This window comes from Phaethon lepturus, unplaced genomic scaffold (genome assembly GCF_000687285.1).
Source record: "Phaethon lepturus isolate BGI_N335 unplaced genomic scaffold, ASM68728v1 scaffold17664, whole genome shotgun sequence".
Classification (NCBI taxonomy): domain Eukaryota; kingdom Metazoa; phylum Chordata; class Aves; order Phaethontiformes; family Phaethontidae; genus Phaethon; species Phaethon lepturus.
The window spans coordinates 73,653-94,761 of NW_010532808.1; the positions used below are offsets into that span (position 1 = coordinate 73,653).

The window sequence follows — 21,109 nt, forward strand, 5'->3', positions numbered from 1 at the left end:
TTTTTTTTTAAAGGATGCTATTGAAGGGTTTTTGATAAAGTAGCCAACAGCACCAAAAAATAACAGAATGGATTTCCTAATGAAATCAGGCACAGTTTTCCCTCACAAAACTCCTCAAGGCAGGCAGTCTTTTTTCCTCTTTTTTTTTTTTTTTTTTTAATTTTTTATTTTTTCCCCCTCAAAACAGATGCATAGTGATGTGCTGGTAAAAGAGAACATACTCCAAATCTCCTCCTTTTGCCTACAGTTAGTTAGGAAACGAAGTCCATCTTCAGCTGCCATAACCTCCCAAAGAAAGTGTGTATTCTCCAATTTAAAAAATTACAAAACTCATCTTGCCGTGACAGAATAAAAGACAGCCAAAGTAAAGCAATTTCTTTCAAGTTTTTGTCTCCTATCCCTTTTCTCTCTAGAAAAATCTGCTCACATGACTGGAGAACAAATTATAAAACACATCAAACTTTAACCTATTCAAAAAATGGGTTAAAAGCCTTTTTTCACAGTTACCAAAAAGGCTTTTTATTTTTTCAGCCATAGGGACAATACAAATTAATATTTTATCAGCCCCTTGCCGGTTTTAAAACAGTGAACATACGGCAGTTTAAAAAAATCAGACTGCTGTATCTATCTATTCTAAGTACAAAAAAAAAAAAAATTCAACAGTTTAATGCTAAAACAAAATTAGTTCTCTAAAACCAGAAGAAAATCTTCTTTAGAGCTAGTGCAAAGACAGCTTGTATTCTACAGCAAGTACTCCAAACTATGGTATAATAATTACAAAAAATATATATAAATTGACAAAATGAGAGTGTTGGCATCTTCAGGATTAACTTGAAGCACTTTTGGATGAACTGGAGGATGAAAGCCTAGATGATGGCACGTCAACTGTCGCTCTCTTACGAGGTCCTCTTTTTGGTGTAGGCTTGCTGATACAGTTCTCAATGCTGCCATTTTTACCAGATACTTTTCCACAGATTTGATTGACTAGACTGATTATTTGTTCCTGTTCAGGAAGTGGGAAAAACAGAACACAAATTAGCATCAGCTCTTTCTCCAGTCACTTCTGATCACAGTGCTGCCTTTTTAAGTGCTTTCAGTTAACTGAGGGGGGGGAGAAAAGAGTCTCTATATTCATGAACTGTGCAAAAGCTTGGCTCCTATACTACTTCCTCACAACTGGAAGTTCCGTAACAAGTACTGTGTAGTAGTCCAAATACTTGTCCTTGCAGAAGCTTCCCCCCTCCAAACTTAAAGACAGTAATCAATCAGCAGCACTAGAAACATCTGAGCTCTTCAGCTACAATTTAAAACCCACTGCTGTTACGCATGCCATAAATTTAAATCCACAGTAACATTGCTTATAATTTACTATTTACTAAATTTCTCTTTAAAATTCAAGAAAAAGATTCCACTTTTTCCTTGTGACATTGTTGTCATTGGTTATGGGATGCTACTTCCATTTAATGCTTTTTAGGATCTTGGGGTGTCCCGGTGCTCTGAGCCCACGCGTAGAGAAAGCTGGCTTGCTGCCACACAGAGTAAGGGGTCTGAGTCCATGTCACTATGATGGGCAAGAGACAGGAGTCCCCGAACCACACATCTTGGCTACAACGCCACTCCTCATTCCATTACGTTCTGGGACTTGATGAAGTTTGGGGTCTGGGGGGCAGACTGGGGACAGCAAACTGGCTGTCCCATCCCAGTAAGAATGTTAAGTTATTTTTGTGTAAAGTTGAAACAGCCTCCTAATTAAAACTACCTAACAGTTAAAAATAGATAGATTTATCAAATGGCATTTGCCATGCAGGTTCTCTCTCTCCTCCCCATTCACAGCCCTCAAAAAAAATTTGTGTAGTAACAACTAGGCAGGCAGTTAGTATCTTTCAGAAACATAGAAACTGTGACAGTTTTTTACATTTGGGGAAAAAAAAATATCATCATCCAGTATCAAAGGTAGTTTTCTAGCAAAATCCCTAGCAAAAATAATTATTGTATGTGATTCTGCTGGAAAGGGTGGCTTTGAAAACCAACAGAGTTACCATATCTGTAAAAAGCACAGGATGTAAGAGACTGAATAATCTCAAGACTAAGAAAAATACATTCAAATTTCTGAAGAGCTTCCTGAAACTCTTTGGTGTGTATCGCATTACAAAGGCAGTTTCACTGTTGCCTGGGCTTCTTAGGTTGCACTTGTATTCTATCTACACTACCTGATACCAGAACAGAGTCGACAATTAAGAATGAACAAAGCCGCAAGGGCTTCCTGATCGTCCCTGGACTTGCTCTGACCCGTTGATTTTTCCCCCCATACCTCTGTGTGCACACCTCAGAAGCTGCTGAAAAGCACGTCTCAAAAAGCTACTTGCACCAGCACTGATCGGGAAGAACTGGTTTTGTAATCCCTCCCACTGCTTCACCACCCACAGCTCGGGTGAACGGTAAAATGCTCCCCCGCACTCTGTTCCTCACCCATCCCCCCACACACACACTGCTTGTCCACAAACGGAGCTACCTGGGCAGGTGACGAGGCGGTACTTGGCCGTACTGCAAGCGTAGCATTAGCCCAGAACCCAGGCACAGTCCTAAACCACCAGCTTGAGTTCTGCCATTATTCATCATTGCATTTGCTTGAAGCCATTACTGGACCTCTCATCTACAAACACTCTACAGTTGCCTTAAAGAAGGCTCAGGCTGGGCTGAAGTAAGTCAGCGTGAACTTTCAGTTACCAACAGAGAGAAGTTATCCTAAAGTACGGAAGCCATCATAAATTAACCAAAGCACAGCCTCGTGTTCTACAGCATCCCAAAGCATTAAATGGCTTCTCTGTTCTGTAACATATTCATGCAGTTTATGATGCAGGTTTCACCTTTGTAACCATGTTTCCCTCTATTTCTTTTACTTAGATCATAATAAAGCACCCTCCTCCCACACCCAAAAAAAATAGACCAAACAGCAAAGCACAGTCTCCCGAGGTCTAAGCAGGACAAAGGCAAAGCTCCATCTGCTCCCAAGTTTTCAGTATCAAAGCTCACCCGCACCACAAAGCTATACGGTACAGACCTCATCGTAACGGTACATCATTTTCAGTCCCCGACAAGACTTCTGTTTTTCCACATGCCGCAGGGCACACTCCAAGCAGAAGACAACATTTTCATTCTCCTGTACAACCTATGTAAAAATGCAGAGGTGGGGAGGGGGGGAAAGAAGCACAGTAAGCTCCAAACTGTAGCCACGTTACACATGCAGTATTGAATTAGTGTGTGAATTATTAAACCTGTGTTTTACTACAAGTTTGTGAAAGGAGGCGTAAACAAGAAGCATTACACATTGTGAAATGATTCAGAGTGTGTAAGAAGAAGAAAGTACATCTCCTTTTTGAGTGCTAACATTGGCAAATATATACAGTCTTTTAAAAAGCCACCAATAGTAATGAAGGCCAAATCCAAATAATTGATACACCCATAAAGCTGCACTGGCACCTGATATGTAGCCTAAAGCTTTCCCGAAAGCAGCTGTTTCCCATTACTTTAACTGCTGTCTTGAATAAGGATAAAATGGGAAGCTTAGCCACAGGATTCCTCAGCTACTGTCTCGTTCAGCAGAGGTCACATTTGCTCAGCTGGCTACCTGCCAAGCCTACGCATTCAGCCTGGAATTTGGCAACCAAGTTAACAGTAATAAGGGACAAAAAGTTAAGAGTGACAAGGAAAAATCCTTCCCCTCAATTATACTTACTCCAGAGCAAACGGACCAGAATTAAGAGGTTTTGGTTGGTTGGTTTTTTAAACAAACTCTTTTTAAAGTTACTTTGAACTAGTGCTGCTTAAACATGGCTTAGCTGCTCTGGTCTAAGACATGTATAAACTCAGCATGTTCTGTCCTAGGGAGGGAAACAGCTACGTCTCACCATTCAACAGTTACATTGTATTTCCAACAAAATGTTAACATTTCTAACAAAAAAAACCCAAAAGATGACAGAAAGGAGGACTGAATATGGGCTCACATGCACCGTATGATGTTTATTTAAGTATGTGATCTTGGAATTAGGTGGTACATAAAGTTGTGGGATGGGTTTTGGTATTTTTAATGAAATTGCTGTATTTCTAGGTGTTCTGCACACAGCTAAACACCTAAAAGTGTCACCAGAGTGCTGAGCGCCCCTTCAAAAGCCAGGAGCCAACTACTTCTACAAAGAGAGAAAGTTTAGGGCCATGACTTCTACTTTTGAACAGACACACTGTCAAACAGCATCTTAGCTTGATAGATAGGGTACATCTACCCTGCAATTTGGCTCGCAGGGAAACTGTCGCAGCGCGGGCTGTAGCTGCATGCCTGAGGCTCGGGACCCGTATTTGAGTTGCTATTTCACCCCGAGAACCGTTCTGCCATGCTTCACTACTGCTGGCAACCCGCAGGTATCTTTGTTCCCCCTCCCAGCGCAACGCAGACATGCTCGTGGGCGTCCAAGCGTGGCTGAGCAACTAGTTTATCCTTTCCTTACGGGGCGGGGGAAGCCAGCTAACACTAAGGATTGTCTTCTGTCACCGCTGCTTACGCTGCCTAAGGTGATAAATGTTCTGACACAGACCAAATCAACATCTCTGCGTCTTGCGTGGAGCATGAGAGATGACTCTAGTCACGTGCTGCCTTGCAAATGCTTATAGCCCACTACAGCAGCATTAGAACAGGGGGGACAGTACCCCAGTGAAGGGAAAGGATTCCACTCACCATGGAAAGATAGCACAGGTGCTGACAAATCTGACATCTCCTCTCTGATGTTTCTAACTGCAACCACTTTCGAGGCTTTTTCTTTCCATCCATCCCCGTGCTGCTGCTGTCATGGCTGCCGTAGCGCGCTGAAGAATGGAGACCTGCCTCATAAAGCTGCCGCCGCTGCCTCAGCTCCGTGTCCCTGTGAATGTTTGATGCAATTAGACACCAGCATCGCCTCATACCACCACAAAGCCACGTATAATCACCCTTTTACCACGACCATCACTGAAACCTTAGCTGCACGCAGCAAAGCCCTGAGTGTTGTTGGAGTTGGTACCATTCCCTACACATGGCGAGAGACAGCCAGCACCACAGAAACGCTGCCTAATTGCAAAAGCTATCTCCGGATTTTAACAGCGACCACTGTATCAAGCCAGTGGTTCTCAAACTGCTCCACAGAGAACTGGGGACTGCTGAGTACTTCCTGCAGGTCGATGGGTGCTCGGGGCCATGTGGAGAGTCGGGAGATGTGGCTAGCATGACTGTCATTCCTGAAGTTGCCAAAAGCCACCTTGAGGAGGAGGAGCCGTTGCTGTCAGGAGTAACATAGCCACCTTCATCAGGAGGCAGAGATGAACCAAGGACCTGCTGCCATGAGGTCCTTCAGGCAGGAAAAGGGGAGCAGGGCAAGTGAGTGTGCCAAAAGACGAAGATCTTGCTGTACACCCGGGGAAAAAGAAGGAGATGTCAAGTAAGAGCAGAGACTAAGCCCTCCAGCCGCCCTTCACCCATGGCATCTGCAAGGTGGACAATACTTCCTATGCTGAACTAGCCAGCATTAAGAGAGCAGGTCGGGTTGGAGCTGAGTGGAAGACAGCAAGTGTGGAGTGAGCTGAGCAGATGGAAGGGGAGAATAAAAAAGCTCACCACCAGACACAGCTGAAGATGGGTGGAGAGCCAAGCTAAGCAAATGGCATGGGCAAACTGAGCAACCAAGGCAGATCAGGAGAGGAGGCAGCAAAAGACAGAACAAACAAGCAAAACAAAACAAAGGAAAAAAAATATGGTACAATGTTCTGCTTTGATTGTGGATTTTTTTCAGGTTTTGTTGTTTGGGATTTTGTTTTACACAAGCAGCCACAGGAAGGACCGACATCCTCCAGAGAATTCCAACCTAAGCATAAGAACAAGTTTGAGAACCACTCTGATAGAGGTCGATGTGATGGTTTAACAGCAAGCACCAACATTTCTGTTTCACCTTTTGCACTTGCAGACTTTTCCTCTTCAAGGGAAAAAAAAAAAAAGGCACTTGGAAGTGATTATTCCCACAGGGGAACCAGCTGCAGGTAAAGCAGTCAGCACACCTCTTTCTTTGTATTTCTTTCTGAACACTAAAACAACACATGGGCTGTTTTCCCCTTCAATATGTCACTGGAAATTTTCCAAATGAACATGCTAGTTAGTTAAATACAGTTTGTAGATTCCATTCATCAAAACTTTCTTGACATCTCGAGTATCAGTTGTCACAAACTTGAAAGATAGGTAGCAACTACATGGTAGGGAACAAAAGAGAAGATCATTACAAAGGAAGCCAGGCAACATTATATTTTCTTTTTTTACCTATCTTAAGAGAAACCCTAAACATGTTTCCTTAATACTGGAGAGAAAAAGGAGCATTAAGGTTTTTTTTCTTTAAAACATTCAAATTCTAGTGCAAGATGCATTAGCACCCATGCATAAGCTGCTCACTGACTCAGTGGTTTAATCAGGACAACTCTCTGTATACAAAGTACCTTCTACAACTGTAGTATAATAATCTTGATGCTGAAGACAAGGGTTCCTGGTGCAAAACCCATTACAGGCATGGACTGACAGTGGCTACTGATGCCAAGAAGTTGAAAAACTAAAGAAAGGTATTTAACCGCTTGGCACCATGTAGTTCACATAACACATCAGGAAATCTTGACTCTTGGCACCAAGAATCAACAAAATAAAAACCCAAGGCAAACTGTAATTTGAACTTTTTGATGGTGCCCAAAGTAGGGAATTCTTAGAGTAAGACATCCTAACCACAGGCACTCTCACATCAGATACAGCCAAGGAAACTGCTTCTTCCACATATGGCTGTCTTCAAGTATGTTTGCTGGGCGTTTGCTTGGTTAAGTAGGTGCAAGACATGCATCTGAAATGGTTACTTACGTCATCCACCTCTGCAGTCTGTCAATGAAAACAAAATAGGTACAGCAGGCCCCCAATTCGTTACCTGAGCTCTCCAAGAAGTGATGATATCGTACTCAGAGTCGGTCCATTTTCCTTTTTTGCTTCCGCTGTTGCAATCTGATAAAGCAACTTTTCCATTGAAAATGGTTTGGCTATACGTCGTCTCTTCATTTCCTGGGACAGAAATTGCCAAATTAGTTGAGCAAATTTGGAAACAAAAAGTTATGAAAAATGAATTCAATGTAGCAAAAAGTAGCCTTTTAAAACAACCAAAAGTAAAAGCTTTCCATAGCCTGAATTAAAGTATTTATGTCCCTAACTTACATTGAGCACCTAACTTCCCACTGAAATAAATGCTAATTATAAATCAGTCCTTTCAGTGGAAAGTCAGGTGCCCAAATGCTTTGCTGAATTGTGTCACTTCTTCCTGATGAAAGGACTATGAAAGAAGATGATGAAAGAAGATTTTGTGCACGTGCTTTAGGTGAACCAATGCCACAGAAGAAAACTTGAAAACCTAAACCAAACACATGCTACCAGGCAGTCACAGTGAATTGCCTTCTCAGAGACTACCATAGTGCCTGTTACAGCGAAGATTTTGTTTTCTTTTGGTCACCAGTAGAGAGCAAAGAAGTACCTGCAATGCATGATGGTATATATGCTAAGAAATCAATCTACATGCTATCTTAATATGCTTTACTGTGAGATTTAGTGCAGAGAAAAGATAGGCAAGGTCTGCATATACAAAGAAAATAAAGCAAAATGCAAGTACTCTAGTGTCACCACATTTCAGGTATACTGCTTTTTCAAAAAAGAAAATTAAACTTCATCAGTGGAAAAGACCAGGACAGGAGGGATGTCAAGAAATGAGAAAAATAAGGAGAAGGATGCCCAGGCATAGATTAGTGTGCAGTCCACTGAAGGAACCAACGAACACCTCAAAATTATCTTCCTAAAAGTTCATTTTCCCTGTGGAGACCAAGAGGAGTAACCCAATCACTTAAGCTCAGTAATACACTATTGGCACTCTCAGACATCCAGTAAGATCTAGTATTCTGACCTGCTGAAGCCCAGGACTGCCATTATTTTGCATCTTTTAAAACATCAAAAAGACAACAACTAGCAAAACAGTCAGGGAAAAGAGACAACAGGCAAAAGAGGGGGTTTCAGTTCTGCTCAGTTCTGCCTGTTACTGGTTCCCCTCTGTGTAGGCTTTCAAAGCTACGTCCTTCATTCCTGTCAATATGAACCGACTGAGTTTGTTAGCTTAAAACCTTTCGATAATTCTTATGTAGGCAAATTCCTTGATTTATTGTGCAGGCGGGAAAAGTCTAGAGTTTTCCTAGTGTCTGAAAAGGTATGTTTTGTTTTATATTGAGTCAGAGAGTTTTCAAACGATGCTAAGACTGGAGTGCAATGTGAAGGTGCCATTTTGGTTACGAGTTAAGCCCACCAAACACCTACTCGGCACAAACAAAGCTGAAGATTCATCTTTAACCTTAATTTTTTCTCACCCTGTTTTGTAACCCTAATTGCATGCTTTTGGTATTACTTTTATCAGAATCAATATATCATAAAAATCATCAATTTTAATAGCACTGCTGCATGCATTGAAGTGGTAACATATATATACACACACACACATATGTATCAATATCATAAAATGGACTAGCAACCTTTGCTGACCAAAAAGCGTTCAAAAGAGGGCCACAGGTAAGAAAAGCATTCTTCAGAAGGTCCTGCTAAAGCCGGCCTGGGGTCAGAACAACTGCACTTTTAGGATTGGTATGAGAAGTTTTTTGCATGTTAGATTTGCTTTGCGTATCGTCCAAGGCTGCATAAGAACAGCCACTCCAAGCCAGAGCAAAAGCCCGCACAGGCACCACACGCAGCCAGGATAAAAGGCCACAGCAGGTGGCTGGAGAAAAAAGCAAGGTACACTCCTGCTGGCTGGCAGCTCAGGGACCTCCTGAGCACAAGAGGGGTCTGTCCTGCGTTTAGCACAACTCACTGGATCTGTGCCTTTATCTGAATTGCTGAATCCATGTACGTTTTTTTCCTCCACACAGTACTGAACTACACAAATAAGAATTTTAAAACAGACTTTTGTTTGCTTTTGACCTACTGCCTAATCATTTCTTTTAATGACATGTTTTTCAACGTTATGAAAGTCAGCGAACGTTCATATCATAATTATCATCATCCTGCCGCCTGTGATCTGGTCTTACTATCGTATATCTCTCTCGGTCACTTGTTTTCCAGGCTGAGTAGTCTTACATTTAATACTAGGAGGCTAACTCATACCTTTAATCATCAATCTCTGCTGTGCTTTTTTGAGTTTCCCTATATTCCTTTTGCAATTAGGGATTCGGTATTCAAGACACAGCCATAGCAAGAGCCTACACAGTGCCATAGCAATGTTTCTGCTTTGTTCTCTAGTCTCTCCCTGCAATTCCTAACATTCAGATTTTTTTTTTTTAAACCTCGCCGGAGCACTTTCATGGCAGCTTCATAGGAAGCCAAAGACGTCTTTTTCTCAGTTAGCAAGAGCTCATTTAGAGCCCATCACTGTGTTTGTAAAATTTGGATTTTTTTTCTACTCCCGAGTAATTTAAAATTTATCAACACTGAACACATCACTCGGTATCATAATATCTCTCTGTAACCCTCATAGCTTTAATTTTTGCTCTCATTAACTATCCCCAGCATAAAGGATTAGTTTTGCTATTCACTTCCCTTTCTAGGTTATTTATGGACACATTGAACTGTACTGGTCTTTACAAATTCCTGAGGAACATAGTAAGAGACCTTCCTCCATGATAAAAACTGACCATTTGTTTCCATCCTCTGCTTCTCTTTAAATCAGTTATTTTCTTGGTGCATGAACTTTCCCCCTCAACCCGTGGCAGGTTAATTTCTTTAGGAGCCTTTTCTGAGGAACGTTGCCAGAAGTCTTCCAGAAATGCTCACAGACTCTGTCAACTGGATCTCTTTTGTTCATACATCCTGCCAAAAGTTTCAAGGCCTGGGGGCCATGACCTCGCTGCAAAAGCCGTGTTGATTGCCCTGGTCTCATTCTTTTCTAAACTTATTTTTTTCTTTTGGCCTTTAGGCAAGTTGTTCTTTGAAATCTCTTTTTGGTCTGCATTTGTGCGTATTTACATGCTTCTTGCTAGAGTGGTTGTTTTATTTGCATTTTCATCTTCTGGACACAAAAGGGATTTTTTGGTCTCATTTCAAACAGACTCCTTTCTCCTGGTGTTTAGTCATGCCAAGTTTAGTGGGGGTTTGCCTTTTGAAAATTTTTTTTTTGCTAGGCAATGTGCATGTGTTGTGAGCCTCTAACACAGCATCTTTAAACAATTTCTATGCTGCACGCAAACACTTAACCCTTCTTTCTGCATTCTCAATTTAACAAGCTTCCTTGGTTTTATGCAGGGCTGTCTTTTGAAATGAAACACCACAGTAGTGGATATTTTGTATTTTATTGCTCTTTCAAGGTTCTTCATCTCTGCTCACCATCACAGCGCAGCTATTTGATGGTGATGTTTTGAACTGGGCTCTGCCATTGCTGAGATAGTGAGGTGACAGTTTCTCCTCACGTGTATTTCCTGACTAGCTGCTCCCTGAAGCCATTTCGGGTCTGGCATCACACCCCAACACAACCACTATCCTAGCAGGGGGGAAGAGACCAGCATTTCCCATTATCATCGCATGTTCTGTCCTCAGAGGTTTTCTCATCTCCTTTAGTATGATGCAGGCTGTGTCTACACATCATCCAGTACAGCAAAGCAGGAGGAGTGGATGTGTTGATCCTGAGGACCCAAACACCCACCGGACATGTGCGTCTAAAGTCGATGGCTTTACTTCAGAGCAGTCTTGCCTGGTCCCGTGGCCACACCACCACCGGTGTTTGGAGGACATCAGGTGAGCTTCTGGAGTGCCTCTTCCCATTTGGCTTCATCTGAAAGCAACCCAATCTGCTCAGGCTAATACAGCTCTGTGTCTTTTACCAAGGAGTGGTATTCATGTGAGGTTTTAAAAGCACATTCCTCATCCAAACTAAAACTTGGGGAAAATACATATAAAGCCCCTGACAGCATCTTGGTTGGACAGTCGGGAGCACAGTCCAACATGCCAACACCATGCTTTTCCTATTTAGGACAGGAAGAGGAGCACACAGAGATTCTGCCACTGGTGACAGAGTTAAACCTGGCTTATTTGACTGTGAGAGACTTCTGTGTGCAGCAGTGCTGCTCCAACAGGAGCAGGACTAACTCCATCTTTCCTATGTCCTCCTTTTTATATTACAGTACCAAGTGTAACCAAACTCTTCTTTCCACCAGGTTTCTGGTAGGTCCTATACCACGAAAGCCCGCCTTTAAAACCAGACATTCCTCCTTATTTCCAAACCTCTAGGCCAGCGTGCATTCATTTAGTCCAATTTTCTGTTTTCCTGTTTCCTAAACAAGTTTTACTGCCTTTGCCCAGTATCTTATTCAAGGATATGGAGTTACTCCTTTGCTGTTCCAAAAGCAAACTCTTCCACACCTGTAAACCTTCTCCTCATACTTAGTTTAAAATTTCAAGAGCTCTTAGGGTGTTTTTTAAAAGCCAGCAATCTTGTTCTTCACATGGTTTAGGTGAAACCCATCAGTTCTTTTACACAGGCTTTATACAAACTCCCTTTATTCCAACAATTATCCAAACTCCTTATGAACTGGAATCAATGCAATTTCAGATGCAGAATTTCATTTTTCCATATATTAAAGAAGACTGAGCAGTCATTCAATACATGAAATGGAACAACATTGTTTAGTAATATAAAGAGAGTCGCTATAAAAAAATCAGGTCACAGTATCACAGAATGAAAACAAAGATAATGTACCAAACAGCTGAAAACTGTCAATATTGCTGTCGAGAACGGACAGACAGGAAGGTACAGTTGTTTGTCAGAAAGTTCATTAACAGTCCAAAAGGGGAATCTTGCTCGTTACACAGAACTTCTCACAGCCTCTGAAAAGCACAATCCTGGCCAGCCTTTGAAAATGGCAAAGTGCCTTGTCAAAATGAAAGAACAAAGGAAGAATTTCCGAAATTTAAGGGAGTTAAGAACATAGGATATTTGAGGAAAGAAGAGGGGGAAGTTAAAAAAAAAAAGAAGGAAAAGAACAATGCAGTAGGTGTTTCCAGAGTATTTTGATACAAACACATATCTGTGGTTCTTGTAAAGTTTGCGAGAGCTGTGACTTCAGTTTCCAAGGTAGGTTATCACAGATTGGAATCTGCTGGATTTTTCAGTCAGCTTATATTTAGTCAGTGCAAAGCCCTTACAAATTAATCAAAAGAAACTGTTCTTCAGAATCTGAGGCACCAAGAAGAGCTTTTTAATTTCTGCATAGTGATTTCTCTCTCTTACAGGAGTGGCATTTTCACAATATCAAACAAGTGTTCAGTAGAGCAATAAATACAGCATATGGAGTTAATATAATTGTGTATCTTCAGACAGAAAAGATTAGCTCAGGATTCTCATTCTTTATCTATACACATATACAATTCCCACTGTCCCCCCAAATAAATCTGTAATAAAATAACCTTTTATTTCAAACTAAGTTAATATACAGTTAGTATAACCAGACTGGAAGAATTTCATTAACCCTAAAGAACCAAAACCTAACTGTGGACATATTACATTTAATTACTTCCTAACCACTTGGTCTGAAGCTGTAAATGATAATTTTCTAGTGGCTTAGCTATAGAAGACTACCAAAATAGCATCTGTAACCCATAGCGTATCTGAGGAGGTTGGGAACACAATTAGTGACATATATTCTTTATCCGAGAACAGAGAAATGTAGCCAAAATCATGACAATTGGGCAATTCATCTGTTTGTTTCTGCAGACAACCTGCCTCAGCTGTGTGAAAAGGGAACAGGAAGTTTGTTTTATTTACAGCTTAGTATTGGATGGGCTGGTCAGTGACCCTAAGGATTTTCAAGTCTCTTAAAACTGAAATTGCCCTGATCAACAGCTTTTCCTGAATGAAGGGGCAGAGAAAGACAAGCAATACAGCTGTATTAATCTGCCTATCATAGGAGCTAACAAGCACAGTTATTCAGATATTTGCACCTGAGATTCTAATGATTCTAGAAAACATCACTAAAAAAAATTAGTAAGCATAATACAATATATTATCATTAGCTCTGAAGGGATTTCTGAAATGCTTCCTCGCAAACTCGTCTGCAGGCATAACAATGTTCTGAATTTTTCAAATATACAGAAGTTCTTAGCTATCAGTTATTACCTCTGTTGCTTTTCTGAAAACACTGGATCATCTTGTGCCTTGCAGAACTTTTTCCTTTTTTTATTTAATAGTCCACAAAAATAGACGTAGTTGTACTAGTCTGACAATACTATCAATCCTGGAATGGCTGGTTTGCTGTTGTTTTAGATGGCAGGGCTGTGAATCCATTTTAACTCCTTTTTTCAACTTACCTTGGCTGTTTTAAAACCCATGCTTGTCCACTGGGTGGTAGCAAAGTGCACTGTTTCAGAAACACTATAGCCACAACACACTTTAGACACAAAGGATCCAGGAAAACAGACAACAAACTGCCAGACGTAGTAGTACTAGTCACTAGTACTAGACGTAGATTGTACTATCAATCAATACAGATTGATACTATCAATCCTGGAATGGCTGGTTTGCTGTTGTTTTAGATGGCAGGGCTGTGAATCCATTTTAACTCCTTTTTTCAACTTACCTTGGCTGTTTTAAAACCCATGCTTGTCCACTGGGTGGTAGCAAAGTGCACTGTTTCAGAAACACTATAGCCACAACACACTTTAGACACAAAGGATCCAGGAAAACAGACAACAAACTGCCCGCTCTGCTGTACAGTACGGTGCACCCTGATCCCCTCCTTACACAAGATTTCCGGGGAGATCTAGAAAGACAGAAAAGCAAAACAAAAACAAAACAAAAACAAACAAACAAAAAACACAAACAAAACCACAAATCAGAACTTTCTTTTACAGTGCGACCCCCTTCCACATGCTACTAGTGGAGAAGAGCTGTGCTCTGCTAACAGCTCAGCTCTGTTCACTTTCTCTCTTCCCTTCTGTACATGCTGAAGCTGAGTGTTTGGAGTGAGAATTACAGAAGCAGCTCTTTTGAAACCAACAGTTTAAACTTTCACTTGCCAAACAATTGCAAACACAAAGCCTCAAAACAATACTATCTGCTACTCCAGAAAGTAACACAGGCCATTTGGTTTTCCATCTGGATCTTCTCAGGCAGACTTGGCATTGGATGCACCTTGCTACGACACTTCTGTTAAAGATGTTAACATGGACAGCTCAGGGAGTTGTTTTTGTTGTGGGCTCACAAATTTATACCTAAATGCACTAAACGGAAATTGTTATCTGCAAAAAAAACAAGGGAGCCCAAAATACTTTGAAAACCTTTTGAGTATTAGGTTTCTCATATCCATGCTGGCATCATAAAATGTCAATCATGGTAGATGAATTGATTACAAAACACTCCCTTTGTGAGGATAAATACATTATGGACAGTATTAAAAATGGACATTTATTGCACTGTCACATTTATTTTTATTTTAACATGTGAGCCTTGTTAAAAAAATGCCATGTAGGTAAATGCTGCAAGCAGAAAGTAGCCAGATTTTAACAACATCCTCTGCATCATTGTAATGTAAGAAAAAACCAAAATAAATCCCCAAACAACCAGCCCTCTGATTAGCCTTGGGTTCTCAAATGGGAATACCTCTCCCAGTTTTAACCTACCATTACATTACTTTCAAGCATTTCCAGCCCTGGAGTGCCATTGGCTTGCAGCAGGGTATGTACCACATCATCAAGTTTGTTCTCCTCCGCAGCAGGAATGCAATACCTGTTGTTTTTGTCAGAGGAAAAGAGAAAGATTTACTGTGGAGTAAATAATGGTCCACAGCTACACAGTAACAGGCAATTCAGACCAGGACATTGATTAAAAGAAAGAAATTAAACACAGGCTTTCCCACACAGTTCTTTTTGGAAAAACACTGAGGATTCATGGAAAGCTATTTATTTAGACTCGGTCTGATGGTGTTCACTAGATGCCAAAGGACACAAAATCCTCAAAGCAGAAATGTGAATACTCAGTGCTCTGTAGAATCATAGAAGAAAAATCAGCAATAGCATGACGTGCATTTTAATGGCACTGCAACATCTAATTATGGGCAGAAATTTGCATCTCATGAGCACCAATATATGTACTGTTATCTTTATCATAAATGCTTATATTTATTACCTGTGCATCAGCCAAAGGATCTTTTTATTTAGTAATGTTTTCTGTTCATAACAATCAAGAAACCACAAATCATCTTTCTCTTAGTACACAAAGTGATCTTCTTGCCTTGCTTACTAAACAAATCCCACATCCTTCCTCTCCCTTGCAACAAAAGAAAGACCTAAGAGCAGCCAAAGCAGAGAGAGATTTAAAACTGCTGGGATACACCCCAAGTTGCACATCCTCCTCTCCTTTAGAAGCCAAAGAAGCAGCTGTCCTCTCTGTGCTCACTGCCTGCATGTGACTTCCCTATGCAGAAGTGACAAGAAATAATGTAGGAGTTTCAGGTCTTAGCTTCAACACATCCAGAAAACTGCTATTGTGCTGGATCCAAGGACGCGATACGGTGACAATTCGCCGCTATCCTTGCTTGCACCCTGCCAGAAGGGTAATAGTTTATGTCCACCCAGGAGATACCTGTTCCCAAGATCTGGTAGTTGGTACCTGACAACTGTGAACTGCAGCACAGCTTGGTGGGAAACAGAGTGCAAATCCCGGGATTCCCAAACCTGCCTTGAGCTGCTGCCATGCCAGGCTTTATCTGTGACATTACTTTATTTGGATTTGTTATGCTCAGGCAAATAAAAAGCATCCCCAGATTTATCGTGACTTACCTCCGTTCGCTTTAAGCAATGAGACCTTAACCTGGAGCCCAGCTGCCCCCAGACCAGACACATATACACACACACACAGCTGTTTTTCCAAACTTGGCAACAAGAGAACAGAATGAATCTGGAAAGATTTTGGGGAAATGCTACAGTTTTCTTGTCATTCATCTCGTCTCTCCATCAATTTCACAAAGTGTTCTGCTGGCCTTACAGACCTTGTCAGGGTATTTGCTTATAATATGCACTAACATTAACTCTGTATGCATCATACACAGTTATCCTGCTTGATTAGTCTGTAGGAGGCTCTACTTCCTACAATTTGAATCTCTTGTTACCGTTCACTATACTGACGATGATTTTGATTTGTCTTTGTTCATCTTCAAGCTGAGAGCCAAGAGATGACAGTATGTACTCATACAGCTAATCGTAGCCACAATAAGGGCTCTAATGATCTGGTTGCCCAGGTGTACATAGACTGACTCCTTACATATATATTGACAATGGTTAGGACCTTGCTAAGAAATCCTAGGGTTATAGAGAGGTGGAAGAACCTGATCTTGATAAGGATCAAGTCCCAACAGCAATTTTAAATGCATACTATGTATCAAACACTTCGCTGTACCTGCACTGCTAACAGAGACAGCTGCATGTGTGTAGACTATTACTTTAGTTACACTGTAATAACAGATTTTAAATTATGACGGAAATATTTTAAATTCAAATCCAGAACATGGCAGAGCCCGCTCTTTTCTTTTAGAATCATACAATATAGCTGGAACTATAGCTGAAAGATTCAAGTGTGCAGTCCTTCACAAGACGGTCCCAGGAAAAAGCACGGGAAGGATGTGTGAAGAGGAGGGGCAGCACAAAAGTGCATGGGACTACCCAACTACTGGCAGGACTGAGGGGAATGGAGATCCTTTTCAACTGTGGCATATGCTGCAATTTCACTCACTCGCAATTCTTCATGTACCTATAAAAATGGGAAGTGAGCAGTGAGCGAAGACTTCTGAGTGCCTTGGGCAGAACAAGATTTTCTTCTCTCTTTTAATGGGCACTGAGGAACGCTCCAGAATAAAAAGGTTAGGCCACCGACACTGCATGAAAATTGAGTTCTCCCCTGTTTACTCTTCAGGAGGTAAAACCTGAGAGATTAGACAGTGACCTGAGAAATCTGCAAGTAAATGAAGCACCACTGATTTAAGCACCACAGGGATCTGTCCTTGGAAGAAGAACTTTCTGGATGCTGGACAGACTTTGCCAGACGGAGAGCTTTGGTGCCCAGTGGCCTGCTTTGTTATCACTGAAGCAGCCACTGAAAGCAGTGCTGTCAGGGCTACTCCAGATTATTATGCCAGATCTAGAGTTATTAAATTCATCTTTTACTCAATAAAGCTAGGTACTTCACTGCAATATTAAAAGTTGTAATGAGTTAATAATGAATACTAGACTGACACTTCAGCCTGGCAGTCTTGCCAAAGAACAGCTTTTACAGACAAGTTTTGCTTCTTTCTTCTTATGAGTTATTTCTGCTTACTATCCATGTTTCATCAAGGCAATTATAAGTACACCTGAAGCTATGTACTCACGTGTATAAGTAAGTCCATCAAGAAAAAGCAAATGGCTTCTGGTTTTATTCTTCTTGGCTTGGAAAAAAAAGAAGTAGTATCCTCTCTTAAGACTGTGGCTGCATTCAAACCTTTTCAATCCCCAGAGGCATGTTTTGACATGCACAGTATGAAGACTGGCCTCAGAACTTAATCAGGGGACTATTGAACACCTTCTGTTTGGAATTTACTGTCATTTAACACTAGATGAATGTCACAGAGAGTAACAGACTCACCTAATGTTGAGGACAACACAGCTTGCTCAGCAATTTGTCCTGATAATATATTATCATAAAAGATTACAGATTTCTGATTCACAGAAGAGGGAAAGGAGCAATGAAATGCCCATTACATAAGGTGACAAACTTCCAGGACTGCAGCATAATCCAGTGTTTACCTTTACCCCTTTTGGTATGATTACATACAGAACATTTCTCCAACTTAAAATATTAAGAGAGGACCTCCTGCTTTAACGGTTTCCTCCAAGATTTCAAATCTTTTTTTCTGGGCCATGTGCCTTTTCAGTGACAGCTGGATCAGCACCCCTGACATCAGAAGCAGCTGAGCAGCGTGGGAGTTAAAGGTAATGGCCAAAGTACACACTCTGCACGTGAATGAAGAGCCCTTGACACTGCCACCATGGGGACTTCTGGATGCAATGGAGGCCCTGCAGGTCTTCTGCTGTAACATGAAACAAAGAGCCAAAGGCTCCCGTAGGTCAGAGTTCCAGAGAACTGCTAAAACTGCTGAAAAGGAACCAGCTTCTCACTTTTGCAGGGTGGCACCATCTAAATAACTTTTCTTCTCCGTTTATTGCATTTTCTCTGACCAAGAAATAGTTACATTGCTTATCATTCATTGTTCTCACCAATGATCCTCCTGGGTAGTAACACCAATATCACAGGGATGTGTCAGAAAGGCAAGTGACATGCCAGTAGCAACCTGCTTCCTCTAATCCCTCCATCACCTGTTGCACTTGCATTGCAATCTAACTCATCATCATCTGTAGTAGTACGTATGCACTGAATTCAGGAAGGATTCACCATGTTCAAAACACTGATAAGCTAATTGTTAAGTCTATTTGCATGAAGTGTCTACGAAATATGAAGTGTAGCTAGCAGCTAACTGGTTATGTCCACATTGAAACACTAGAATGACATGTGTAATCATATTAAAAAAGGATTATTACGTGATAATGAAAAAAATTCATATGACAGAAAACACTAGGGACCTGGTAGATAAGGAGCTCAAGATATTTTGCCTAAAATAAGAAAGCAGGGCCTATTTAGTCATAGCATGGATTCAATCATTTTACAAGTGACAATATGGAGCTAGCTTGGCAAGTGTCAGCCTAAGGGAAGACTACCTTGACTAGCTGTCATTTGGCTTCCATGTCATGAAAACTTTCCATAGATTAAACCCTATGTCAAGCAGAAACAGTTTATTGCTAAATATCTCAGAATAGAACATGGAAGATAAAGTGAAACTTTTCTTCCAGGAAAGGGTGTTTCATCACTTTACAGATGTTATGGAAAAATGTAATATAATCACACACACTGGACCTTCTAGGTTAGAGTCATTCATGCAAAAGGTACTACACAAGCTGCTGTGAACACCAGCCTACAGACAGCCACTGCAGTGAACACAAAGAAAACAAAATACAGGAATACCTACCAAATGCAATCAGCACCAGTGTGTAAGTAGTCAATGTATGGAAGGTGATTTTGGTCTCGAGACCAGCATGAGGTAGAAAAGACCATGCCAATATTAAGCCAAGGAATTGTCACTCCTAAAACAAAGAGATTGAAAACGAGCGTTCAGTAACTTTCTAATTAAAAGACAGTTTGAGAGGGCATTTCAGTTGAAAATCTTGTTCTACCTGCAAGCTGACCCTTAAGCTTTAAGTCTTCCTACCAGAGTGAATAATTCACAAAGAATTTAATAAATTCTGCATTTCCCACTAACAAAATATCTACCAGCCAATTACAGTGCCCTCGAACATATTTGCTTTCTAATAGCTGTAAAAAAAATTTTTTTTTTTTTAGAGAATTTAAAAAACCTCGTAATTACAGCTCAGTGCCATTGATCAGAGGAGGTTGCTTCATGTTGTCAAATGCACACATACTTGTAAACATGTATCTTGTTTCCCAACTGATTTGTTCAGGCTCAGCACCTGCACAGGTGACTGAATTTTGCTTTCAGCTAACATTTCTACCAGTAAATTACAATGGCATACATGCAGCTGGATTACACATGACAATTCACTTAGAAAACTTGTGTGCTGCTTTGCCCAGTGCTACAGCCTAGGTTTGCAGGTAAGGAAGTTGCACGGCACTGTCCTTCACCACTGACACAAAGCAAGAACACTGATGTACTGGCAACAACAGAAAAGGATCCTGCAAGCACAACTGGTTCCTCCTAGGTATATGGTCTCAACTATTCATTAATTCTTAATCTGCACACCTGCCTTCACTCCTTGAAATACCACCTGCTACATATAACTGCGTGTCTACCCTGTCAGCCAGCAAACAGAGGGGCCAGAAAGAGGGAGAAGACTCTGATGATTATACCACCACATTTAGAGGACACTTACGCCTGCTGGAAACATAGAAGACAGACTTGCTTACCAGGCACAGCACCAAGATGTCGCAGGATGGATCCTGTATTATTGGGAAGGACTGTGAGGTTCCACCCATGCCTGTTTGAGGGGCGACAAAGAGGCAGACACATGTCAGTGCAGGCTCCCGGTGCCAACATCCCCAGTGCCAAGCTGCCCTGGCAGCCTCGCGCCCCCACCTCCACTCAGCACAATGGGGCAGCTGGCATGAGTCGACAAAGCGGGTGGATTTGGTGATTTTACCTTGAAAATGGTTCAGATTTTCCCACGGGAAAGCCACTCCCATGGGTGTTGGTATCTACTTTTCCACAATGCACTGCTACGTGGCAATCTTTCTGTTCTACTATCCGCCAATATTCTTGCTGTGGTAAAAGAAAGCAGTAATACATTTTCAATTCACTGAAAAAGGTATCACTCATTAAAATATAAACCCCAGAAACTTACAGGGCTTTCATGACCTCAATATAATTCAACATAAAACACTGCTTAAAAATAAGAACATTAATACTTAAAAGTAACAACGAATTGGGAAGAAAGAATTTAGATCCTCCGCGCTCCTGTGCTTCAGCACATAACAGATTAAGACTTCTTTCTCTCCCTCAGTTCCTCAACACCATCATTAAAAATGTAAAAAAAAAATTAAAAAGGAAGAATCAGTACCATTTATTTTTCTCCCACACTTGACAGCCTTAAACTGCTGATAGTAATGCCTGAATATCAACTATACTGAGTCCCCATGCTCAACACCCTGAATGAAAAACTTTTACCACACCCTGTGTTGGCCTCACCTCTACTTCAGCTACTGTAGGCTCCTTCATGAAGCACATGTTCATGATGTTTCTTGCTGTTCGGTAGAAGGTTGTTAAAGAAACAGACCTGCCCTGTGGAAAAAGAAAATAAAATTAAAAGTGAGAATTAAAAAACATGCCTCCATTCCATCTGGCCTCACTCTTTTCCTTACATGCTCAATCCCAGATCGCCACAGAGGGAAAG

General features: G+C 41.1%; 1 protein-coding gene across 1 annotated transcript in view; it reads right to left on the reverse strand.

Annotated features, from left to right (window-relative positions):
- The window catches only part of JARID2 (jumonji, AT rich interactive domain 2), a 26,716-nt gene continuing 5,607 nt past the window's right edge, over window positions 1-21,109 (reverse strand). The window contains exons 2-11 of the mRNA XM_010284978.1: window positions 20,905-20,997; window positions 20,360-20,478; window positions 20,127-20,197; window positions 19,174-19,288; window positions 14,741-14,846; window positions 13,699-13,881; window positions 6,978-7,108; window positions 4,730-4,913; window positions 3,062-3,169; window positions 1-1,003 (exon numbers count right to left, since the gene is read on the reverse strand). Coding sequence (XP_010283280.1) covers window positions 827-1,003; window positions 3,062-3,169; window positions 4,730-4,913; window positions 6,978-7,108; window positions 13,699-13,881; window positions 14,741-14,846; window positions 19,174-19,288; window positions 20,127-20,197; window positions 20,360-20,478; window positions 20,905-20,997 — 1,287 coding nt within the window. The 3' untranslated portion in view covers window positions 1-826. The remainder of the gene's footprint in view (window positions 1,004-3,061; window positions 3,170-4,729; window positions 4,914-6,977; window positions 7,109-13,698; window positions 13,882-14,740; window positions 14,847-19,173; window positions 19,289-20,126; window positions 20,198-20,359; window positions 20,479-20,904; window positions 20,998-21,109) is intronic.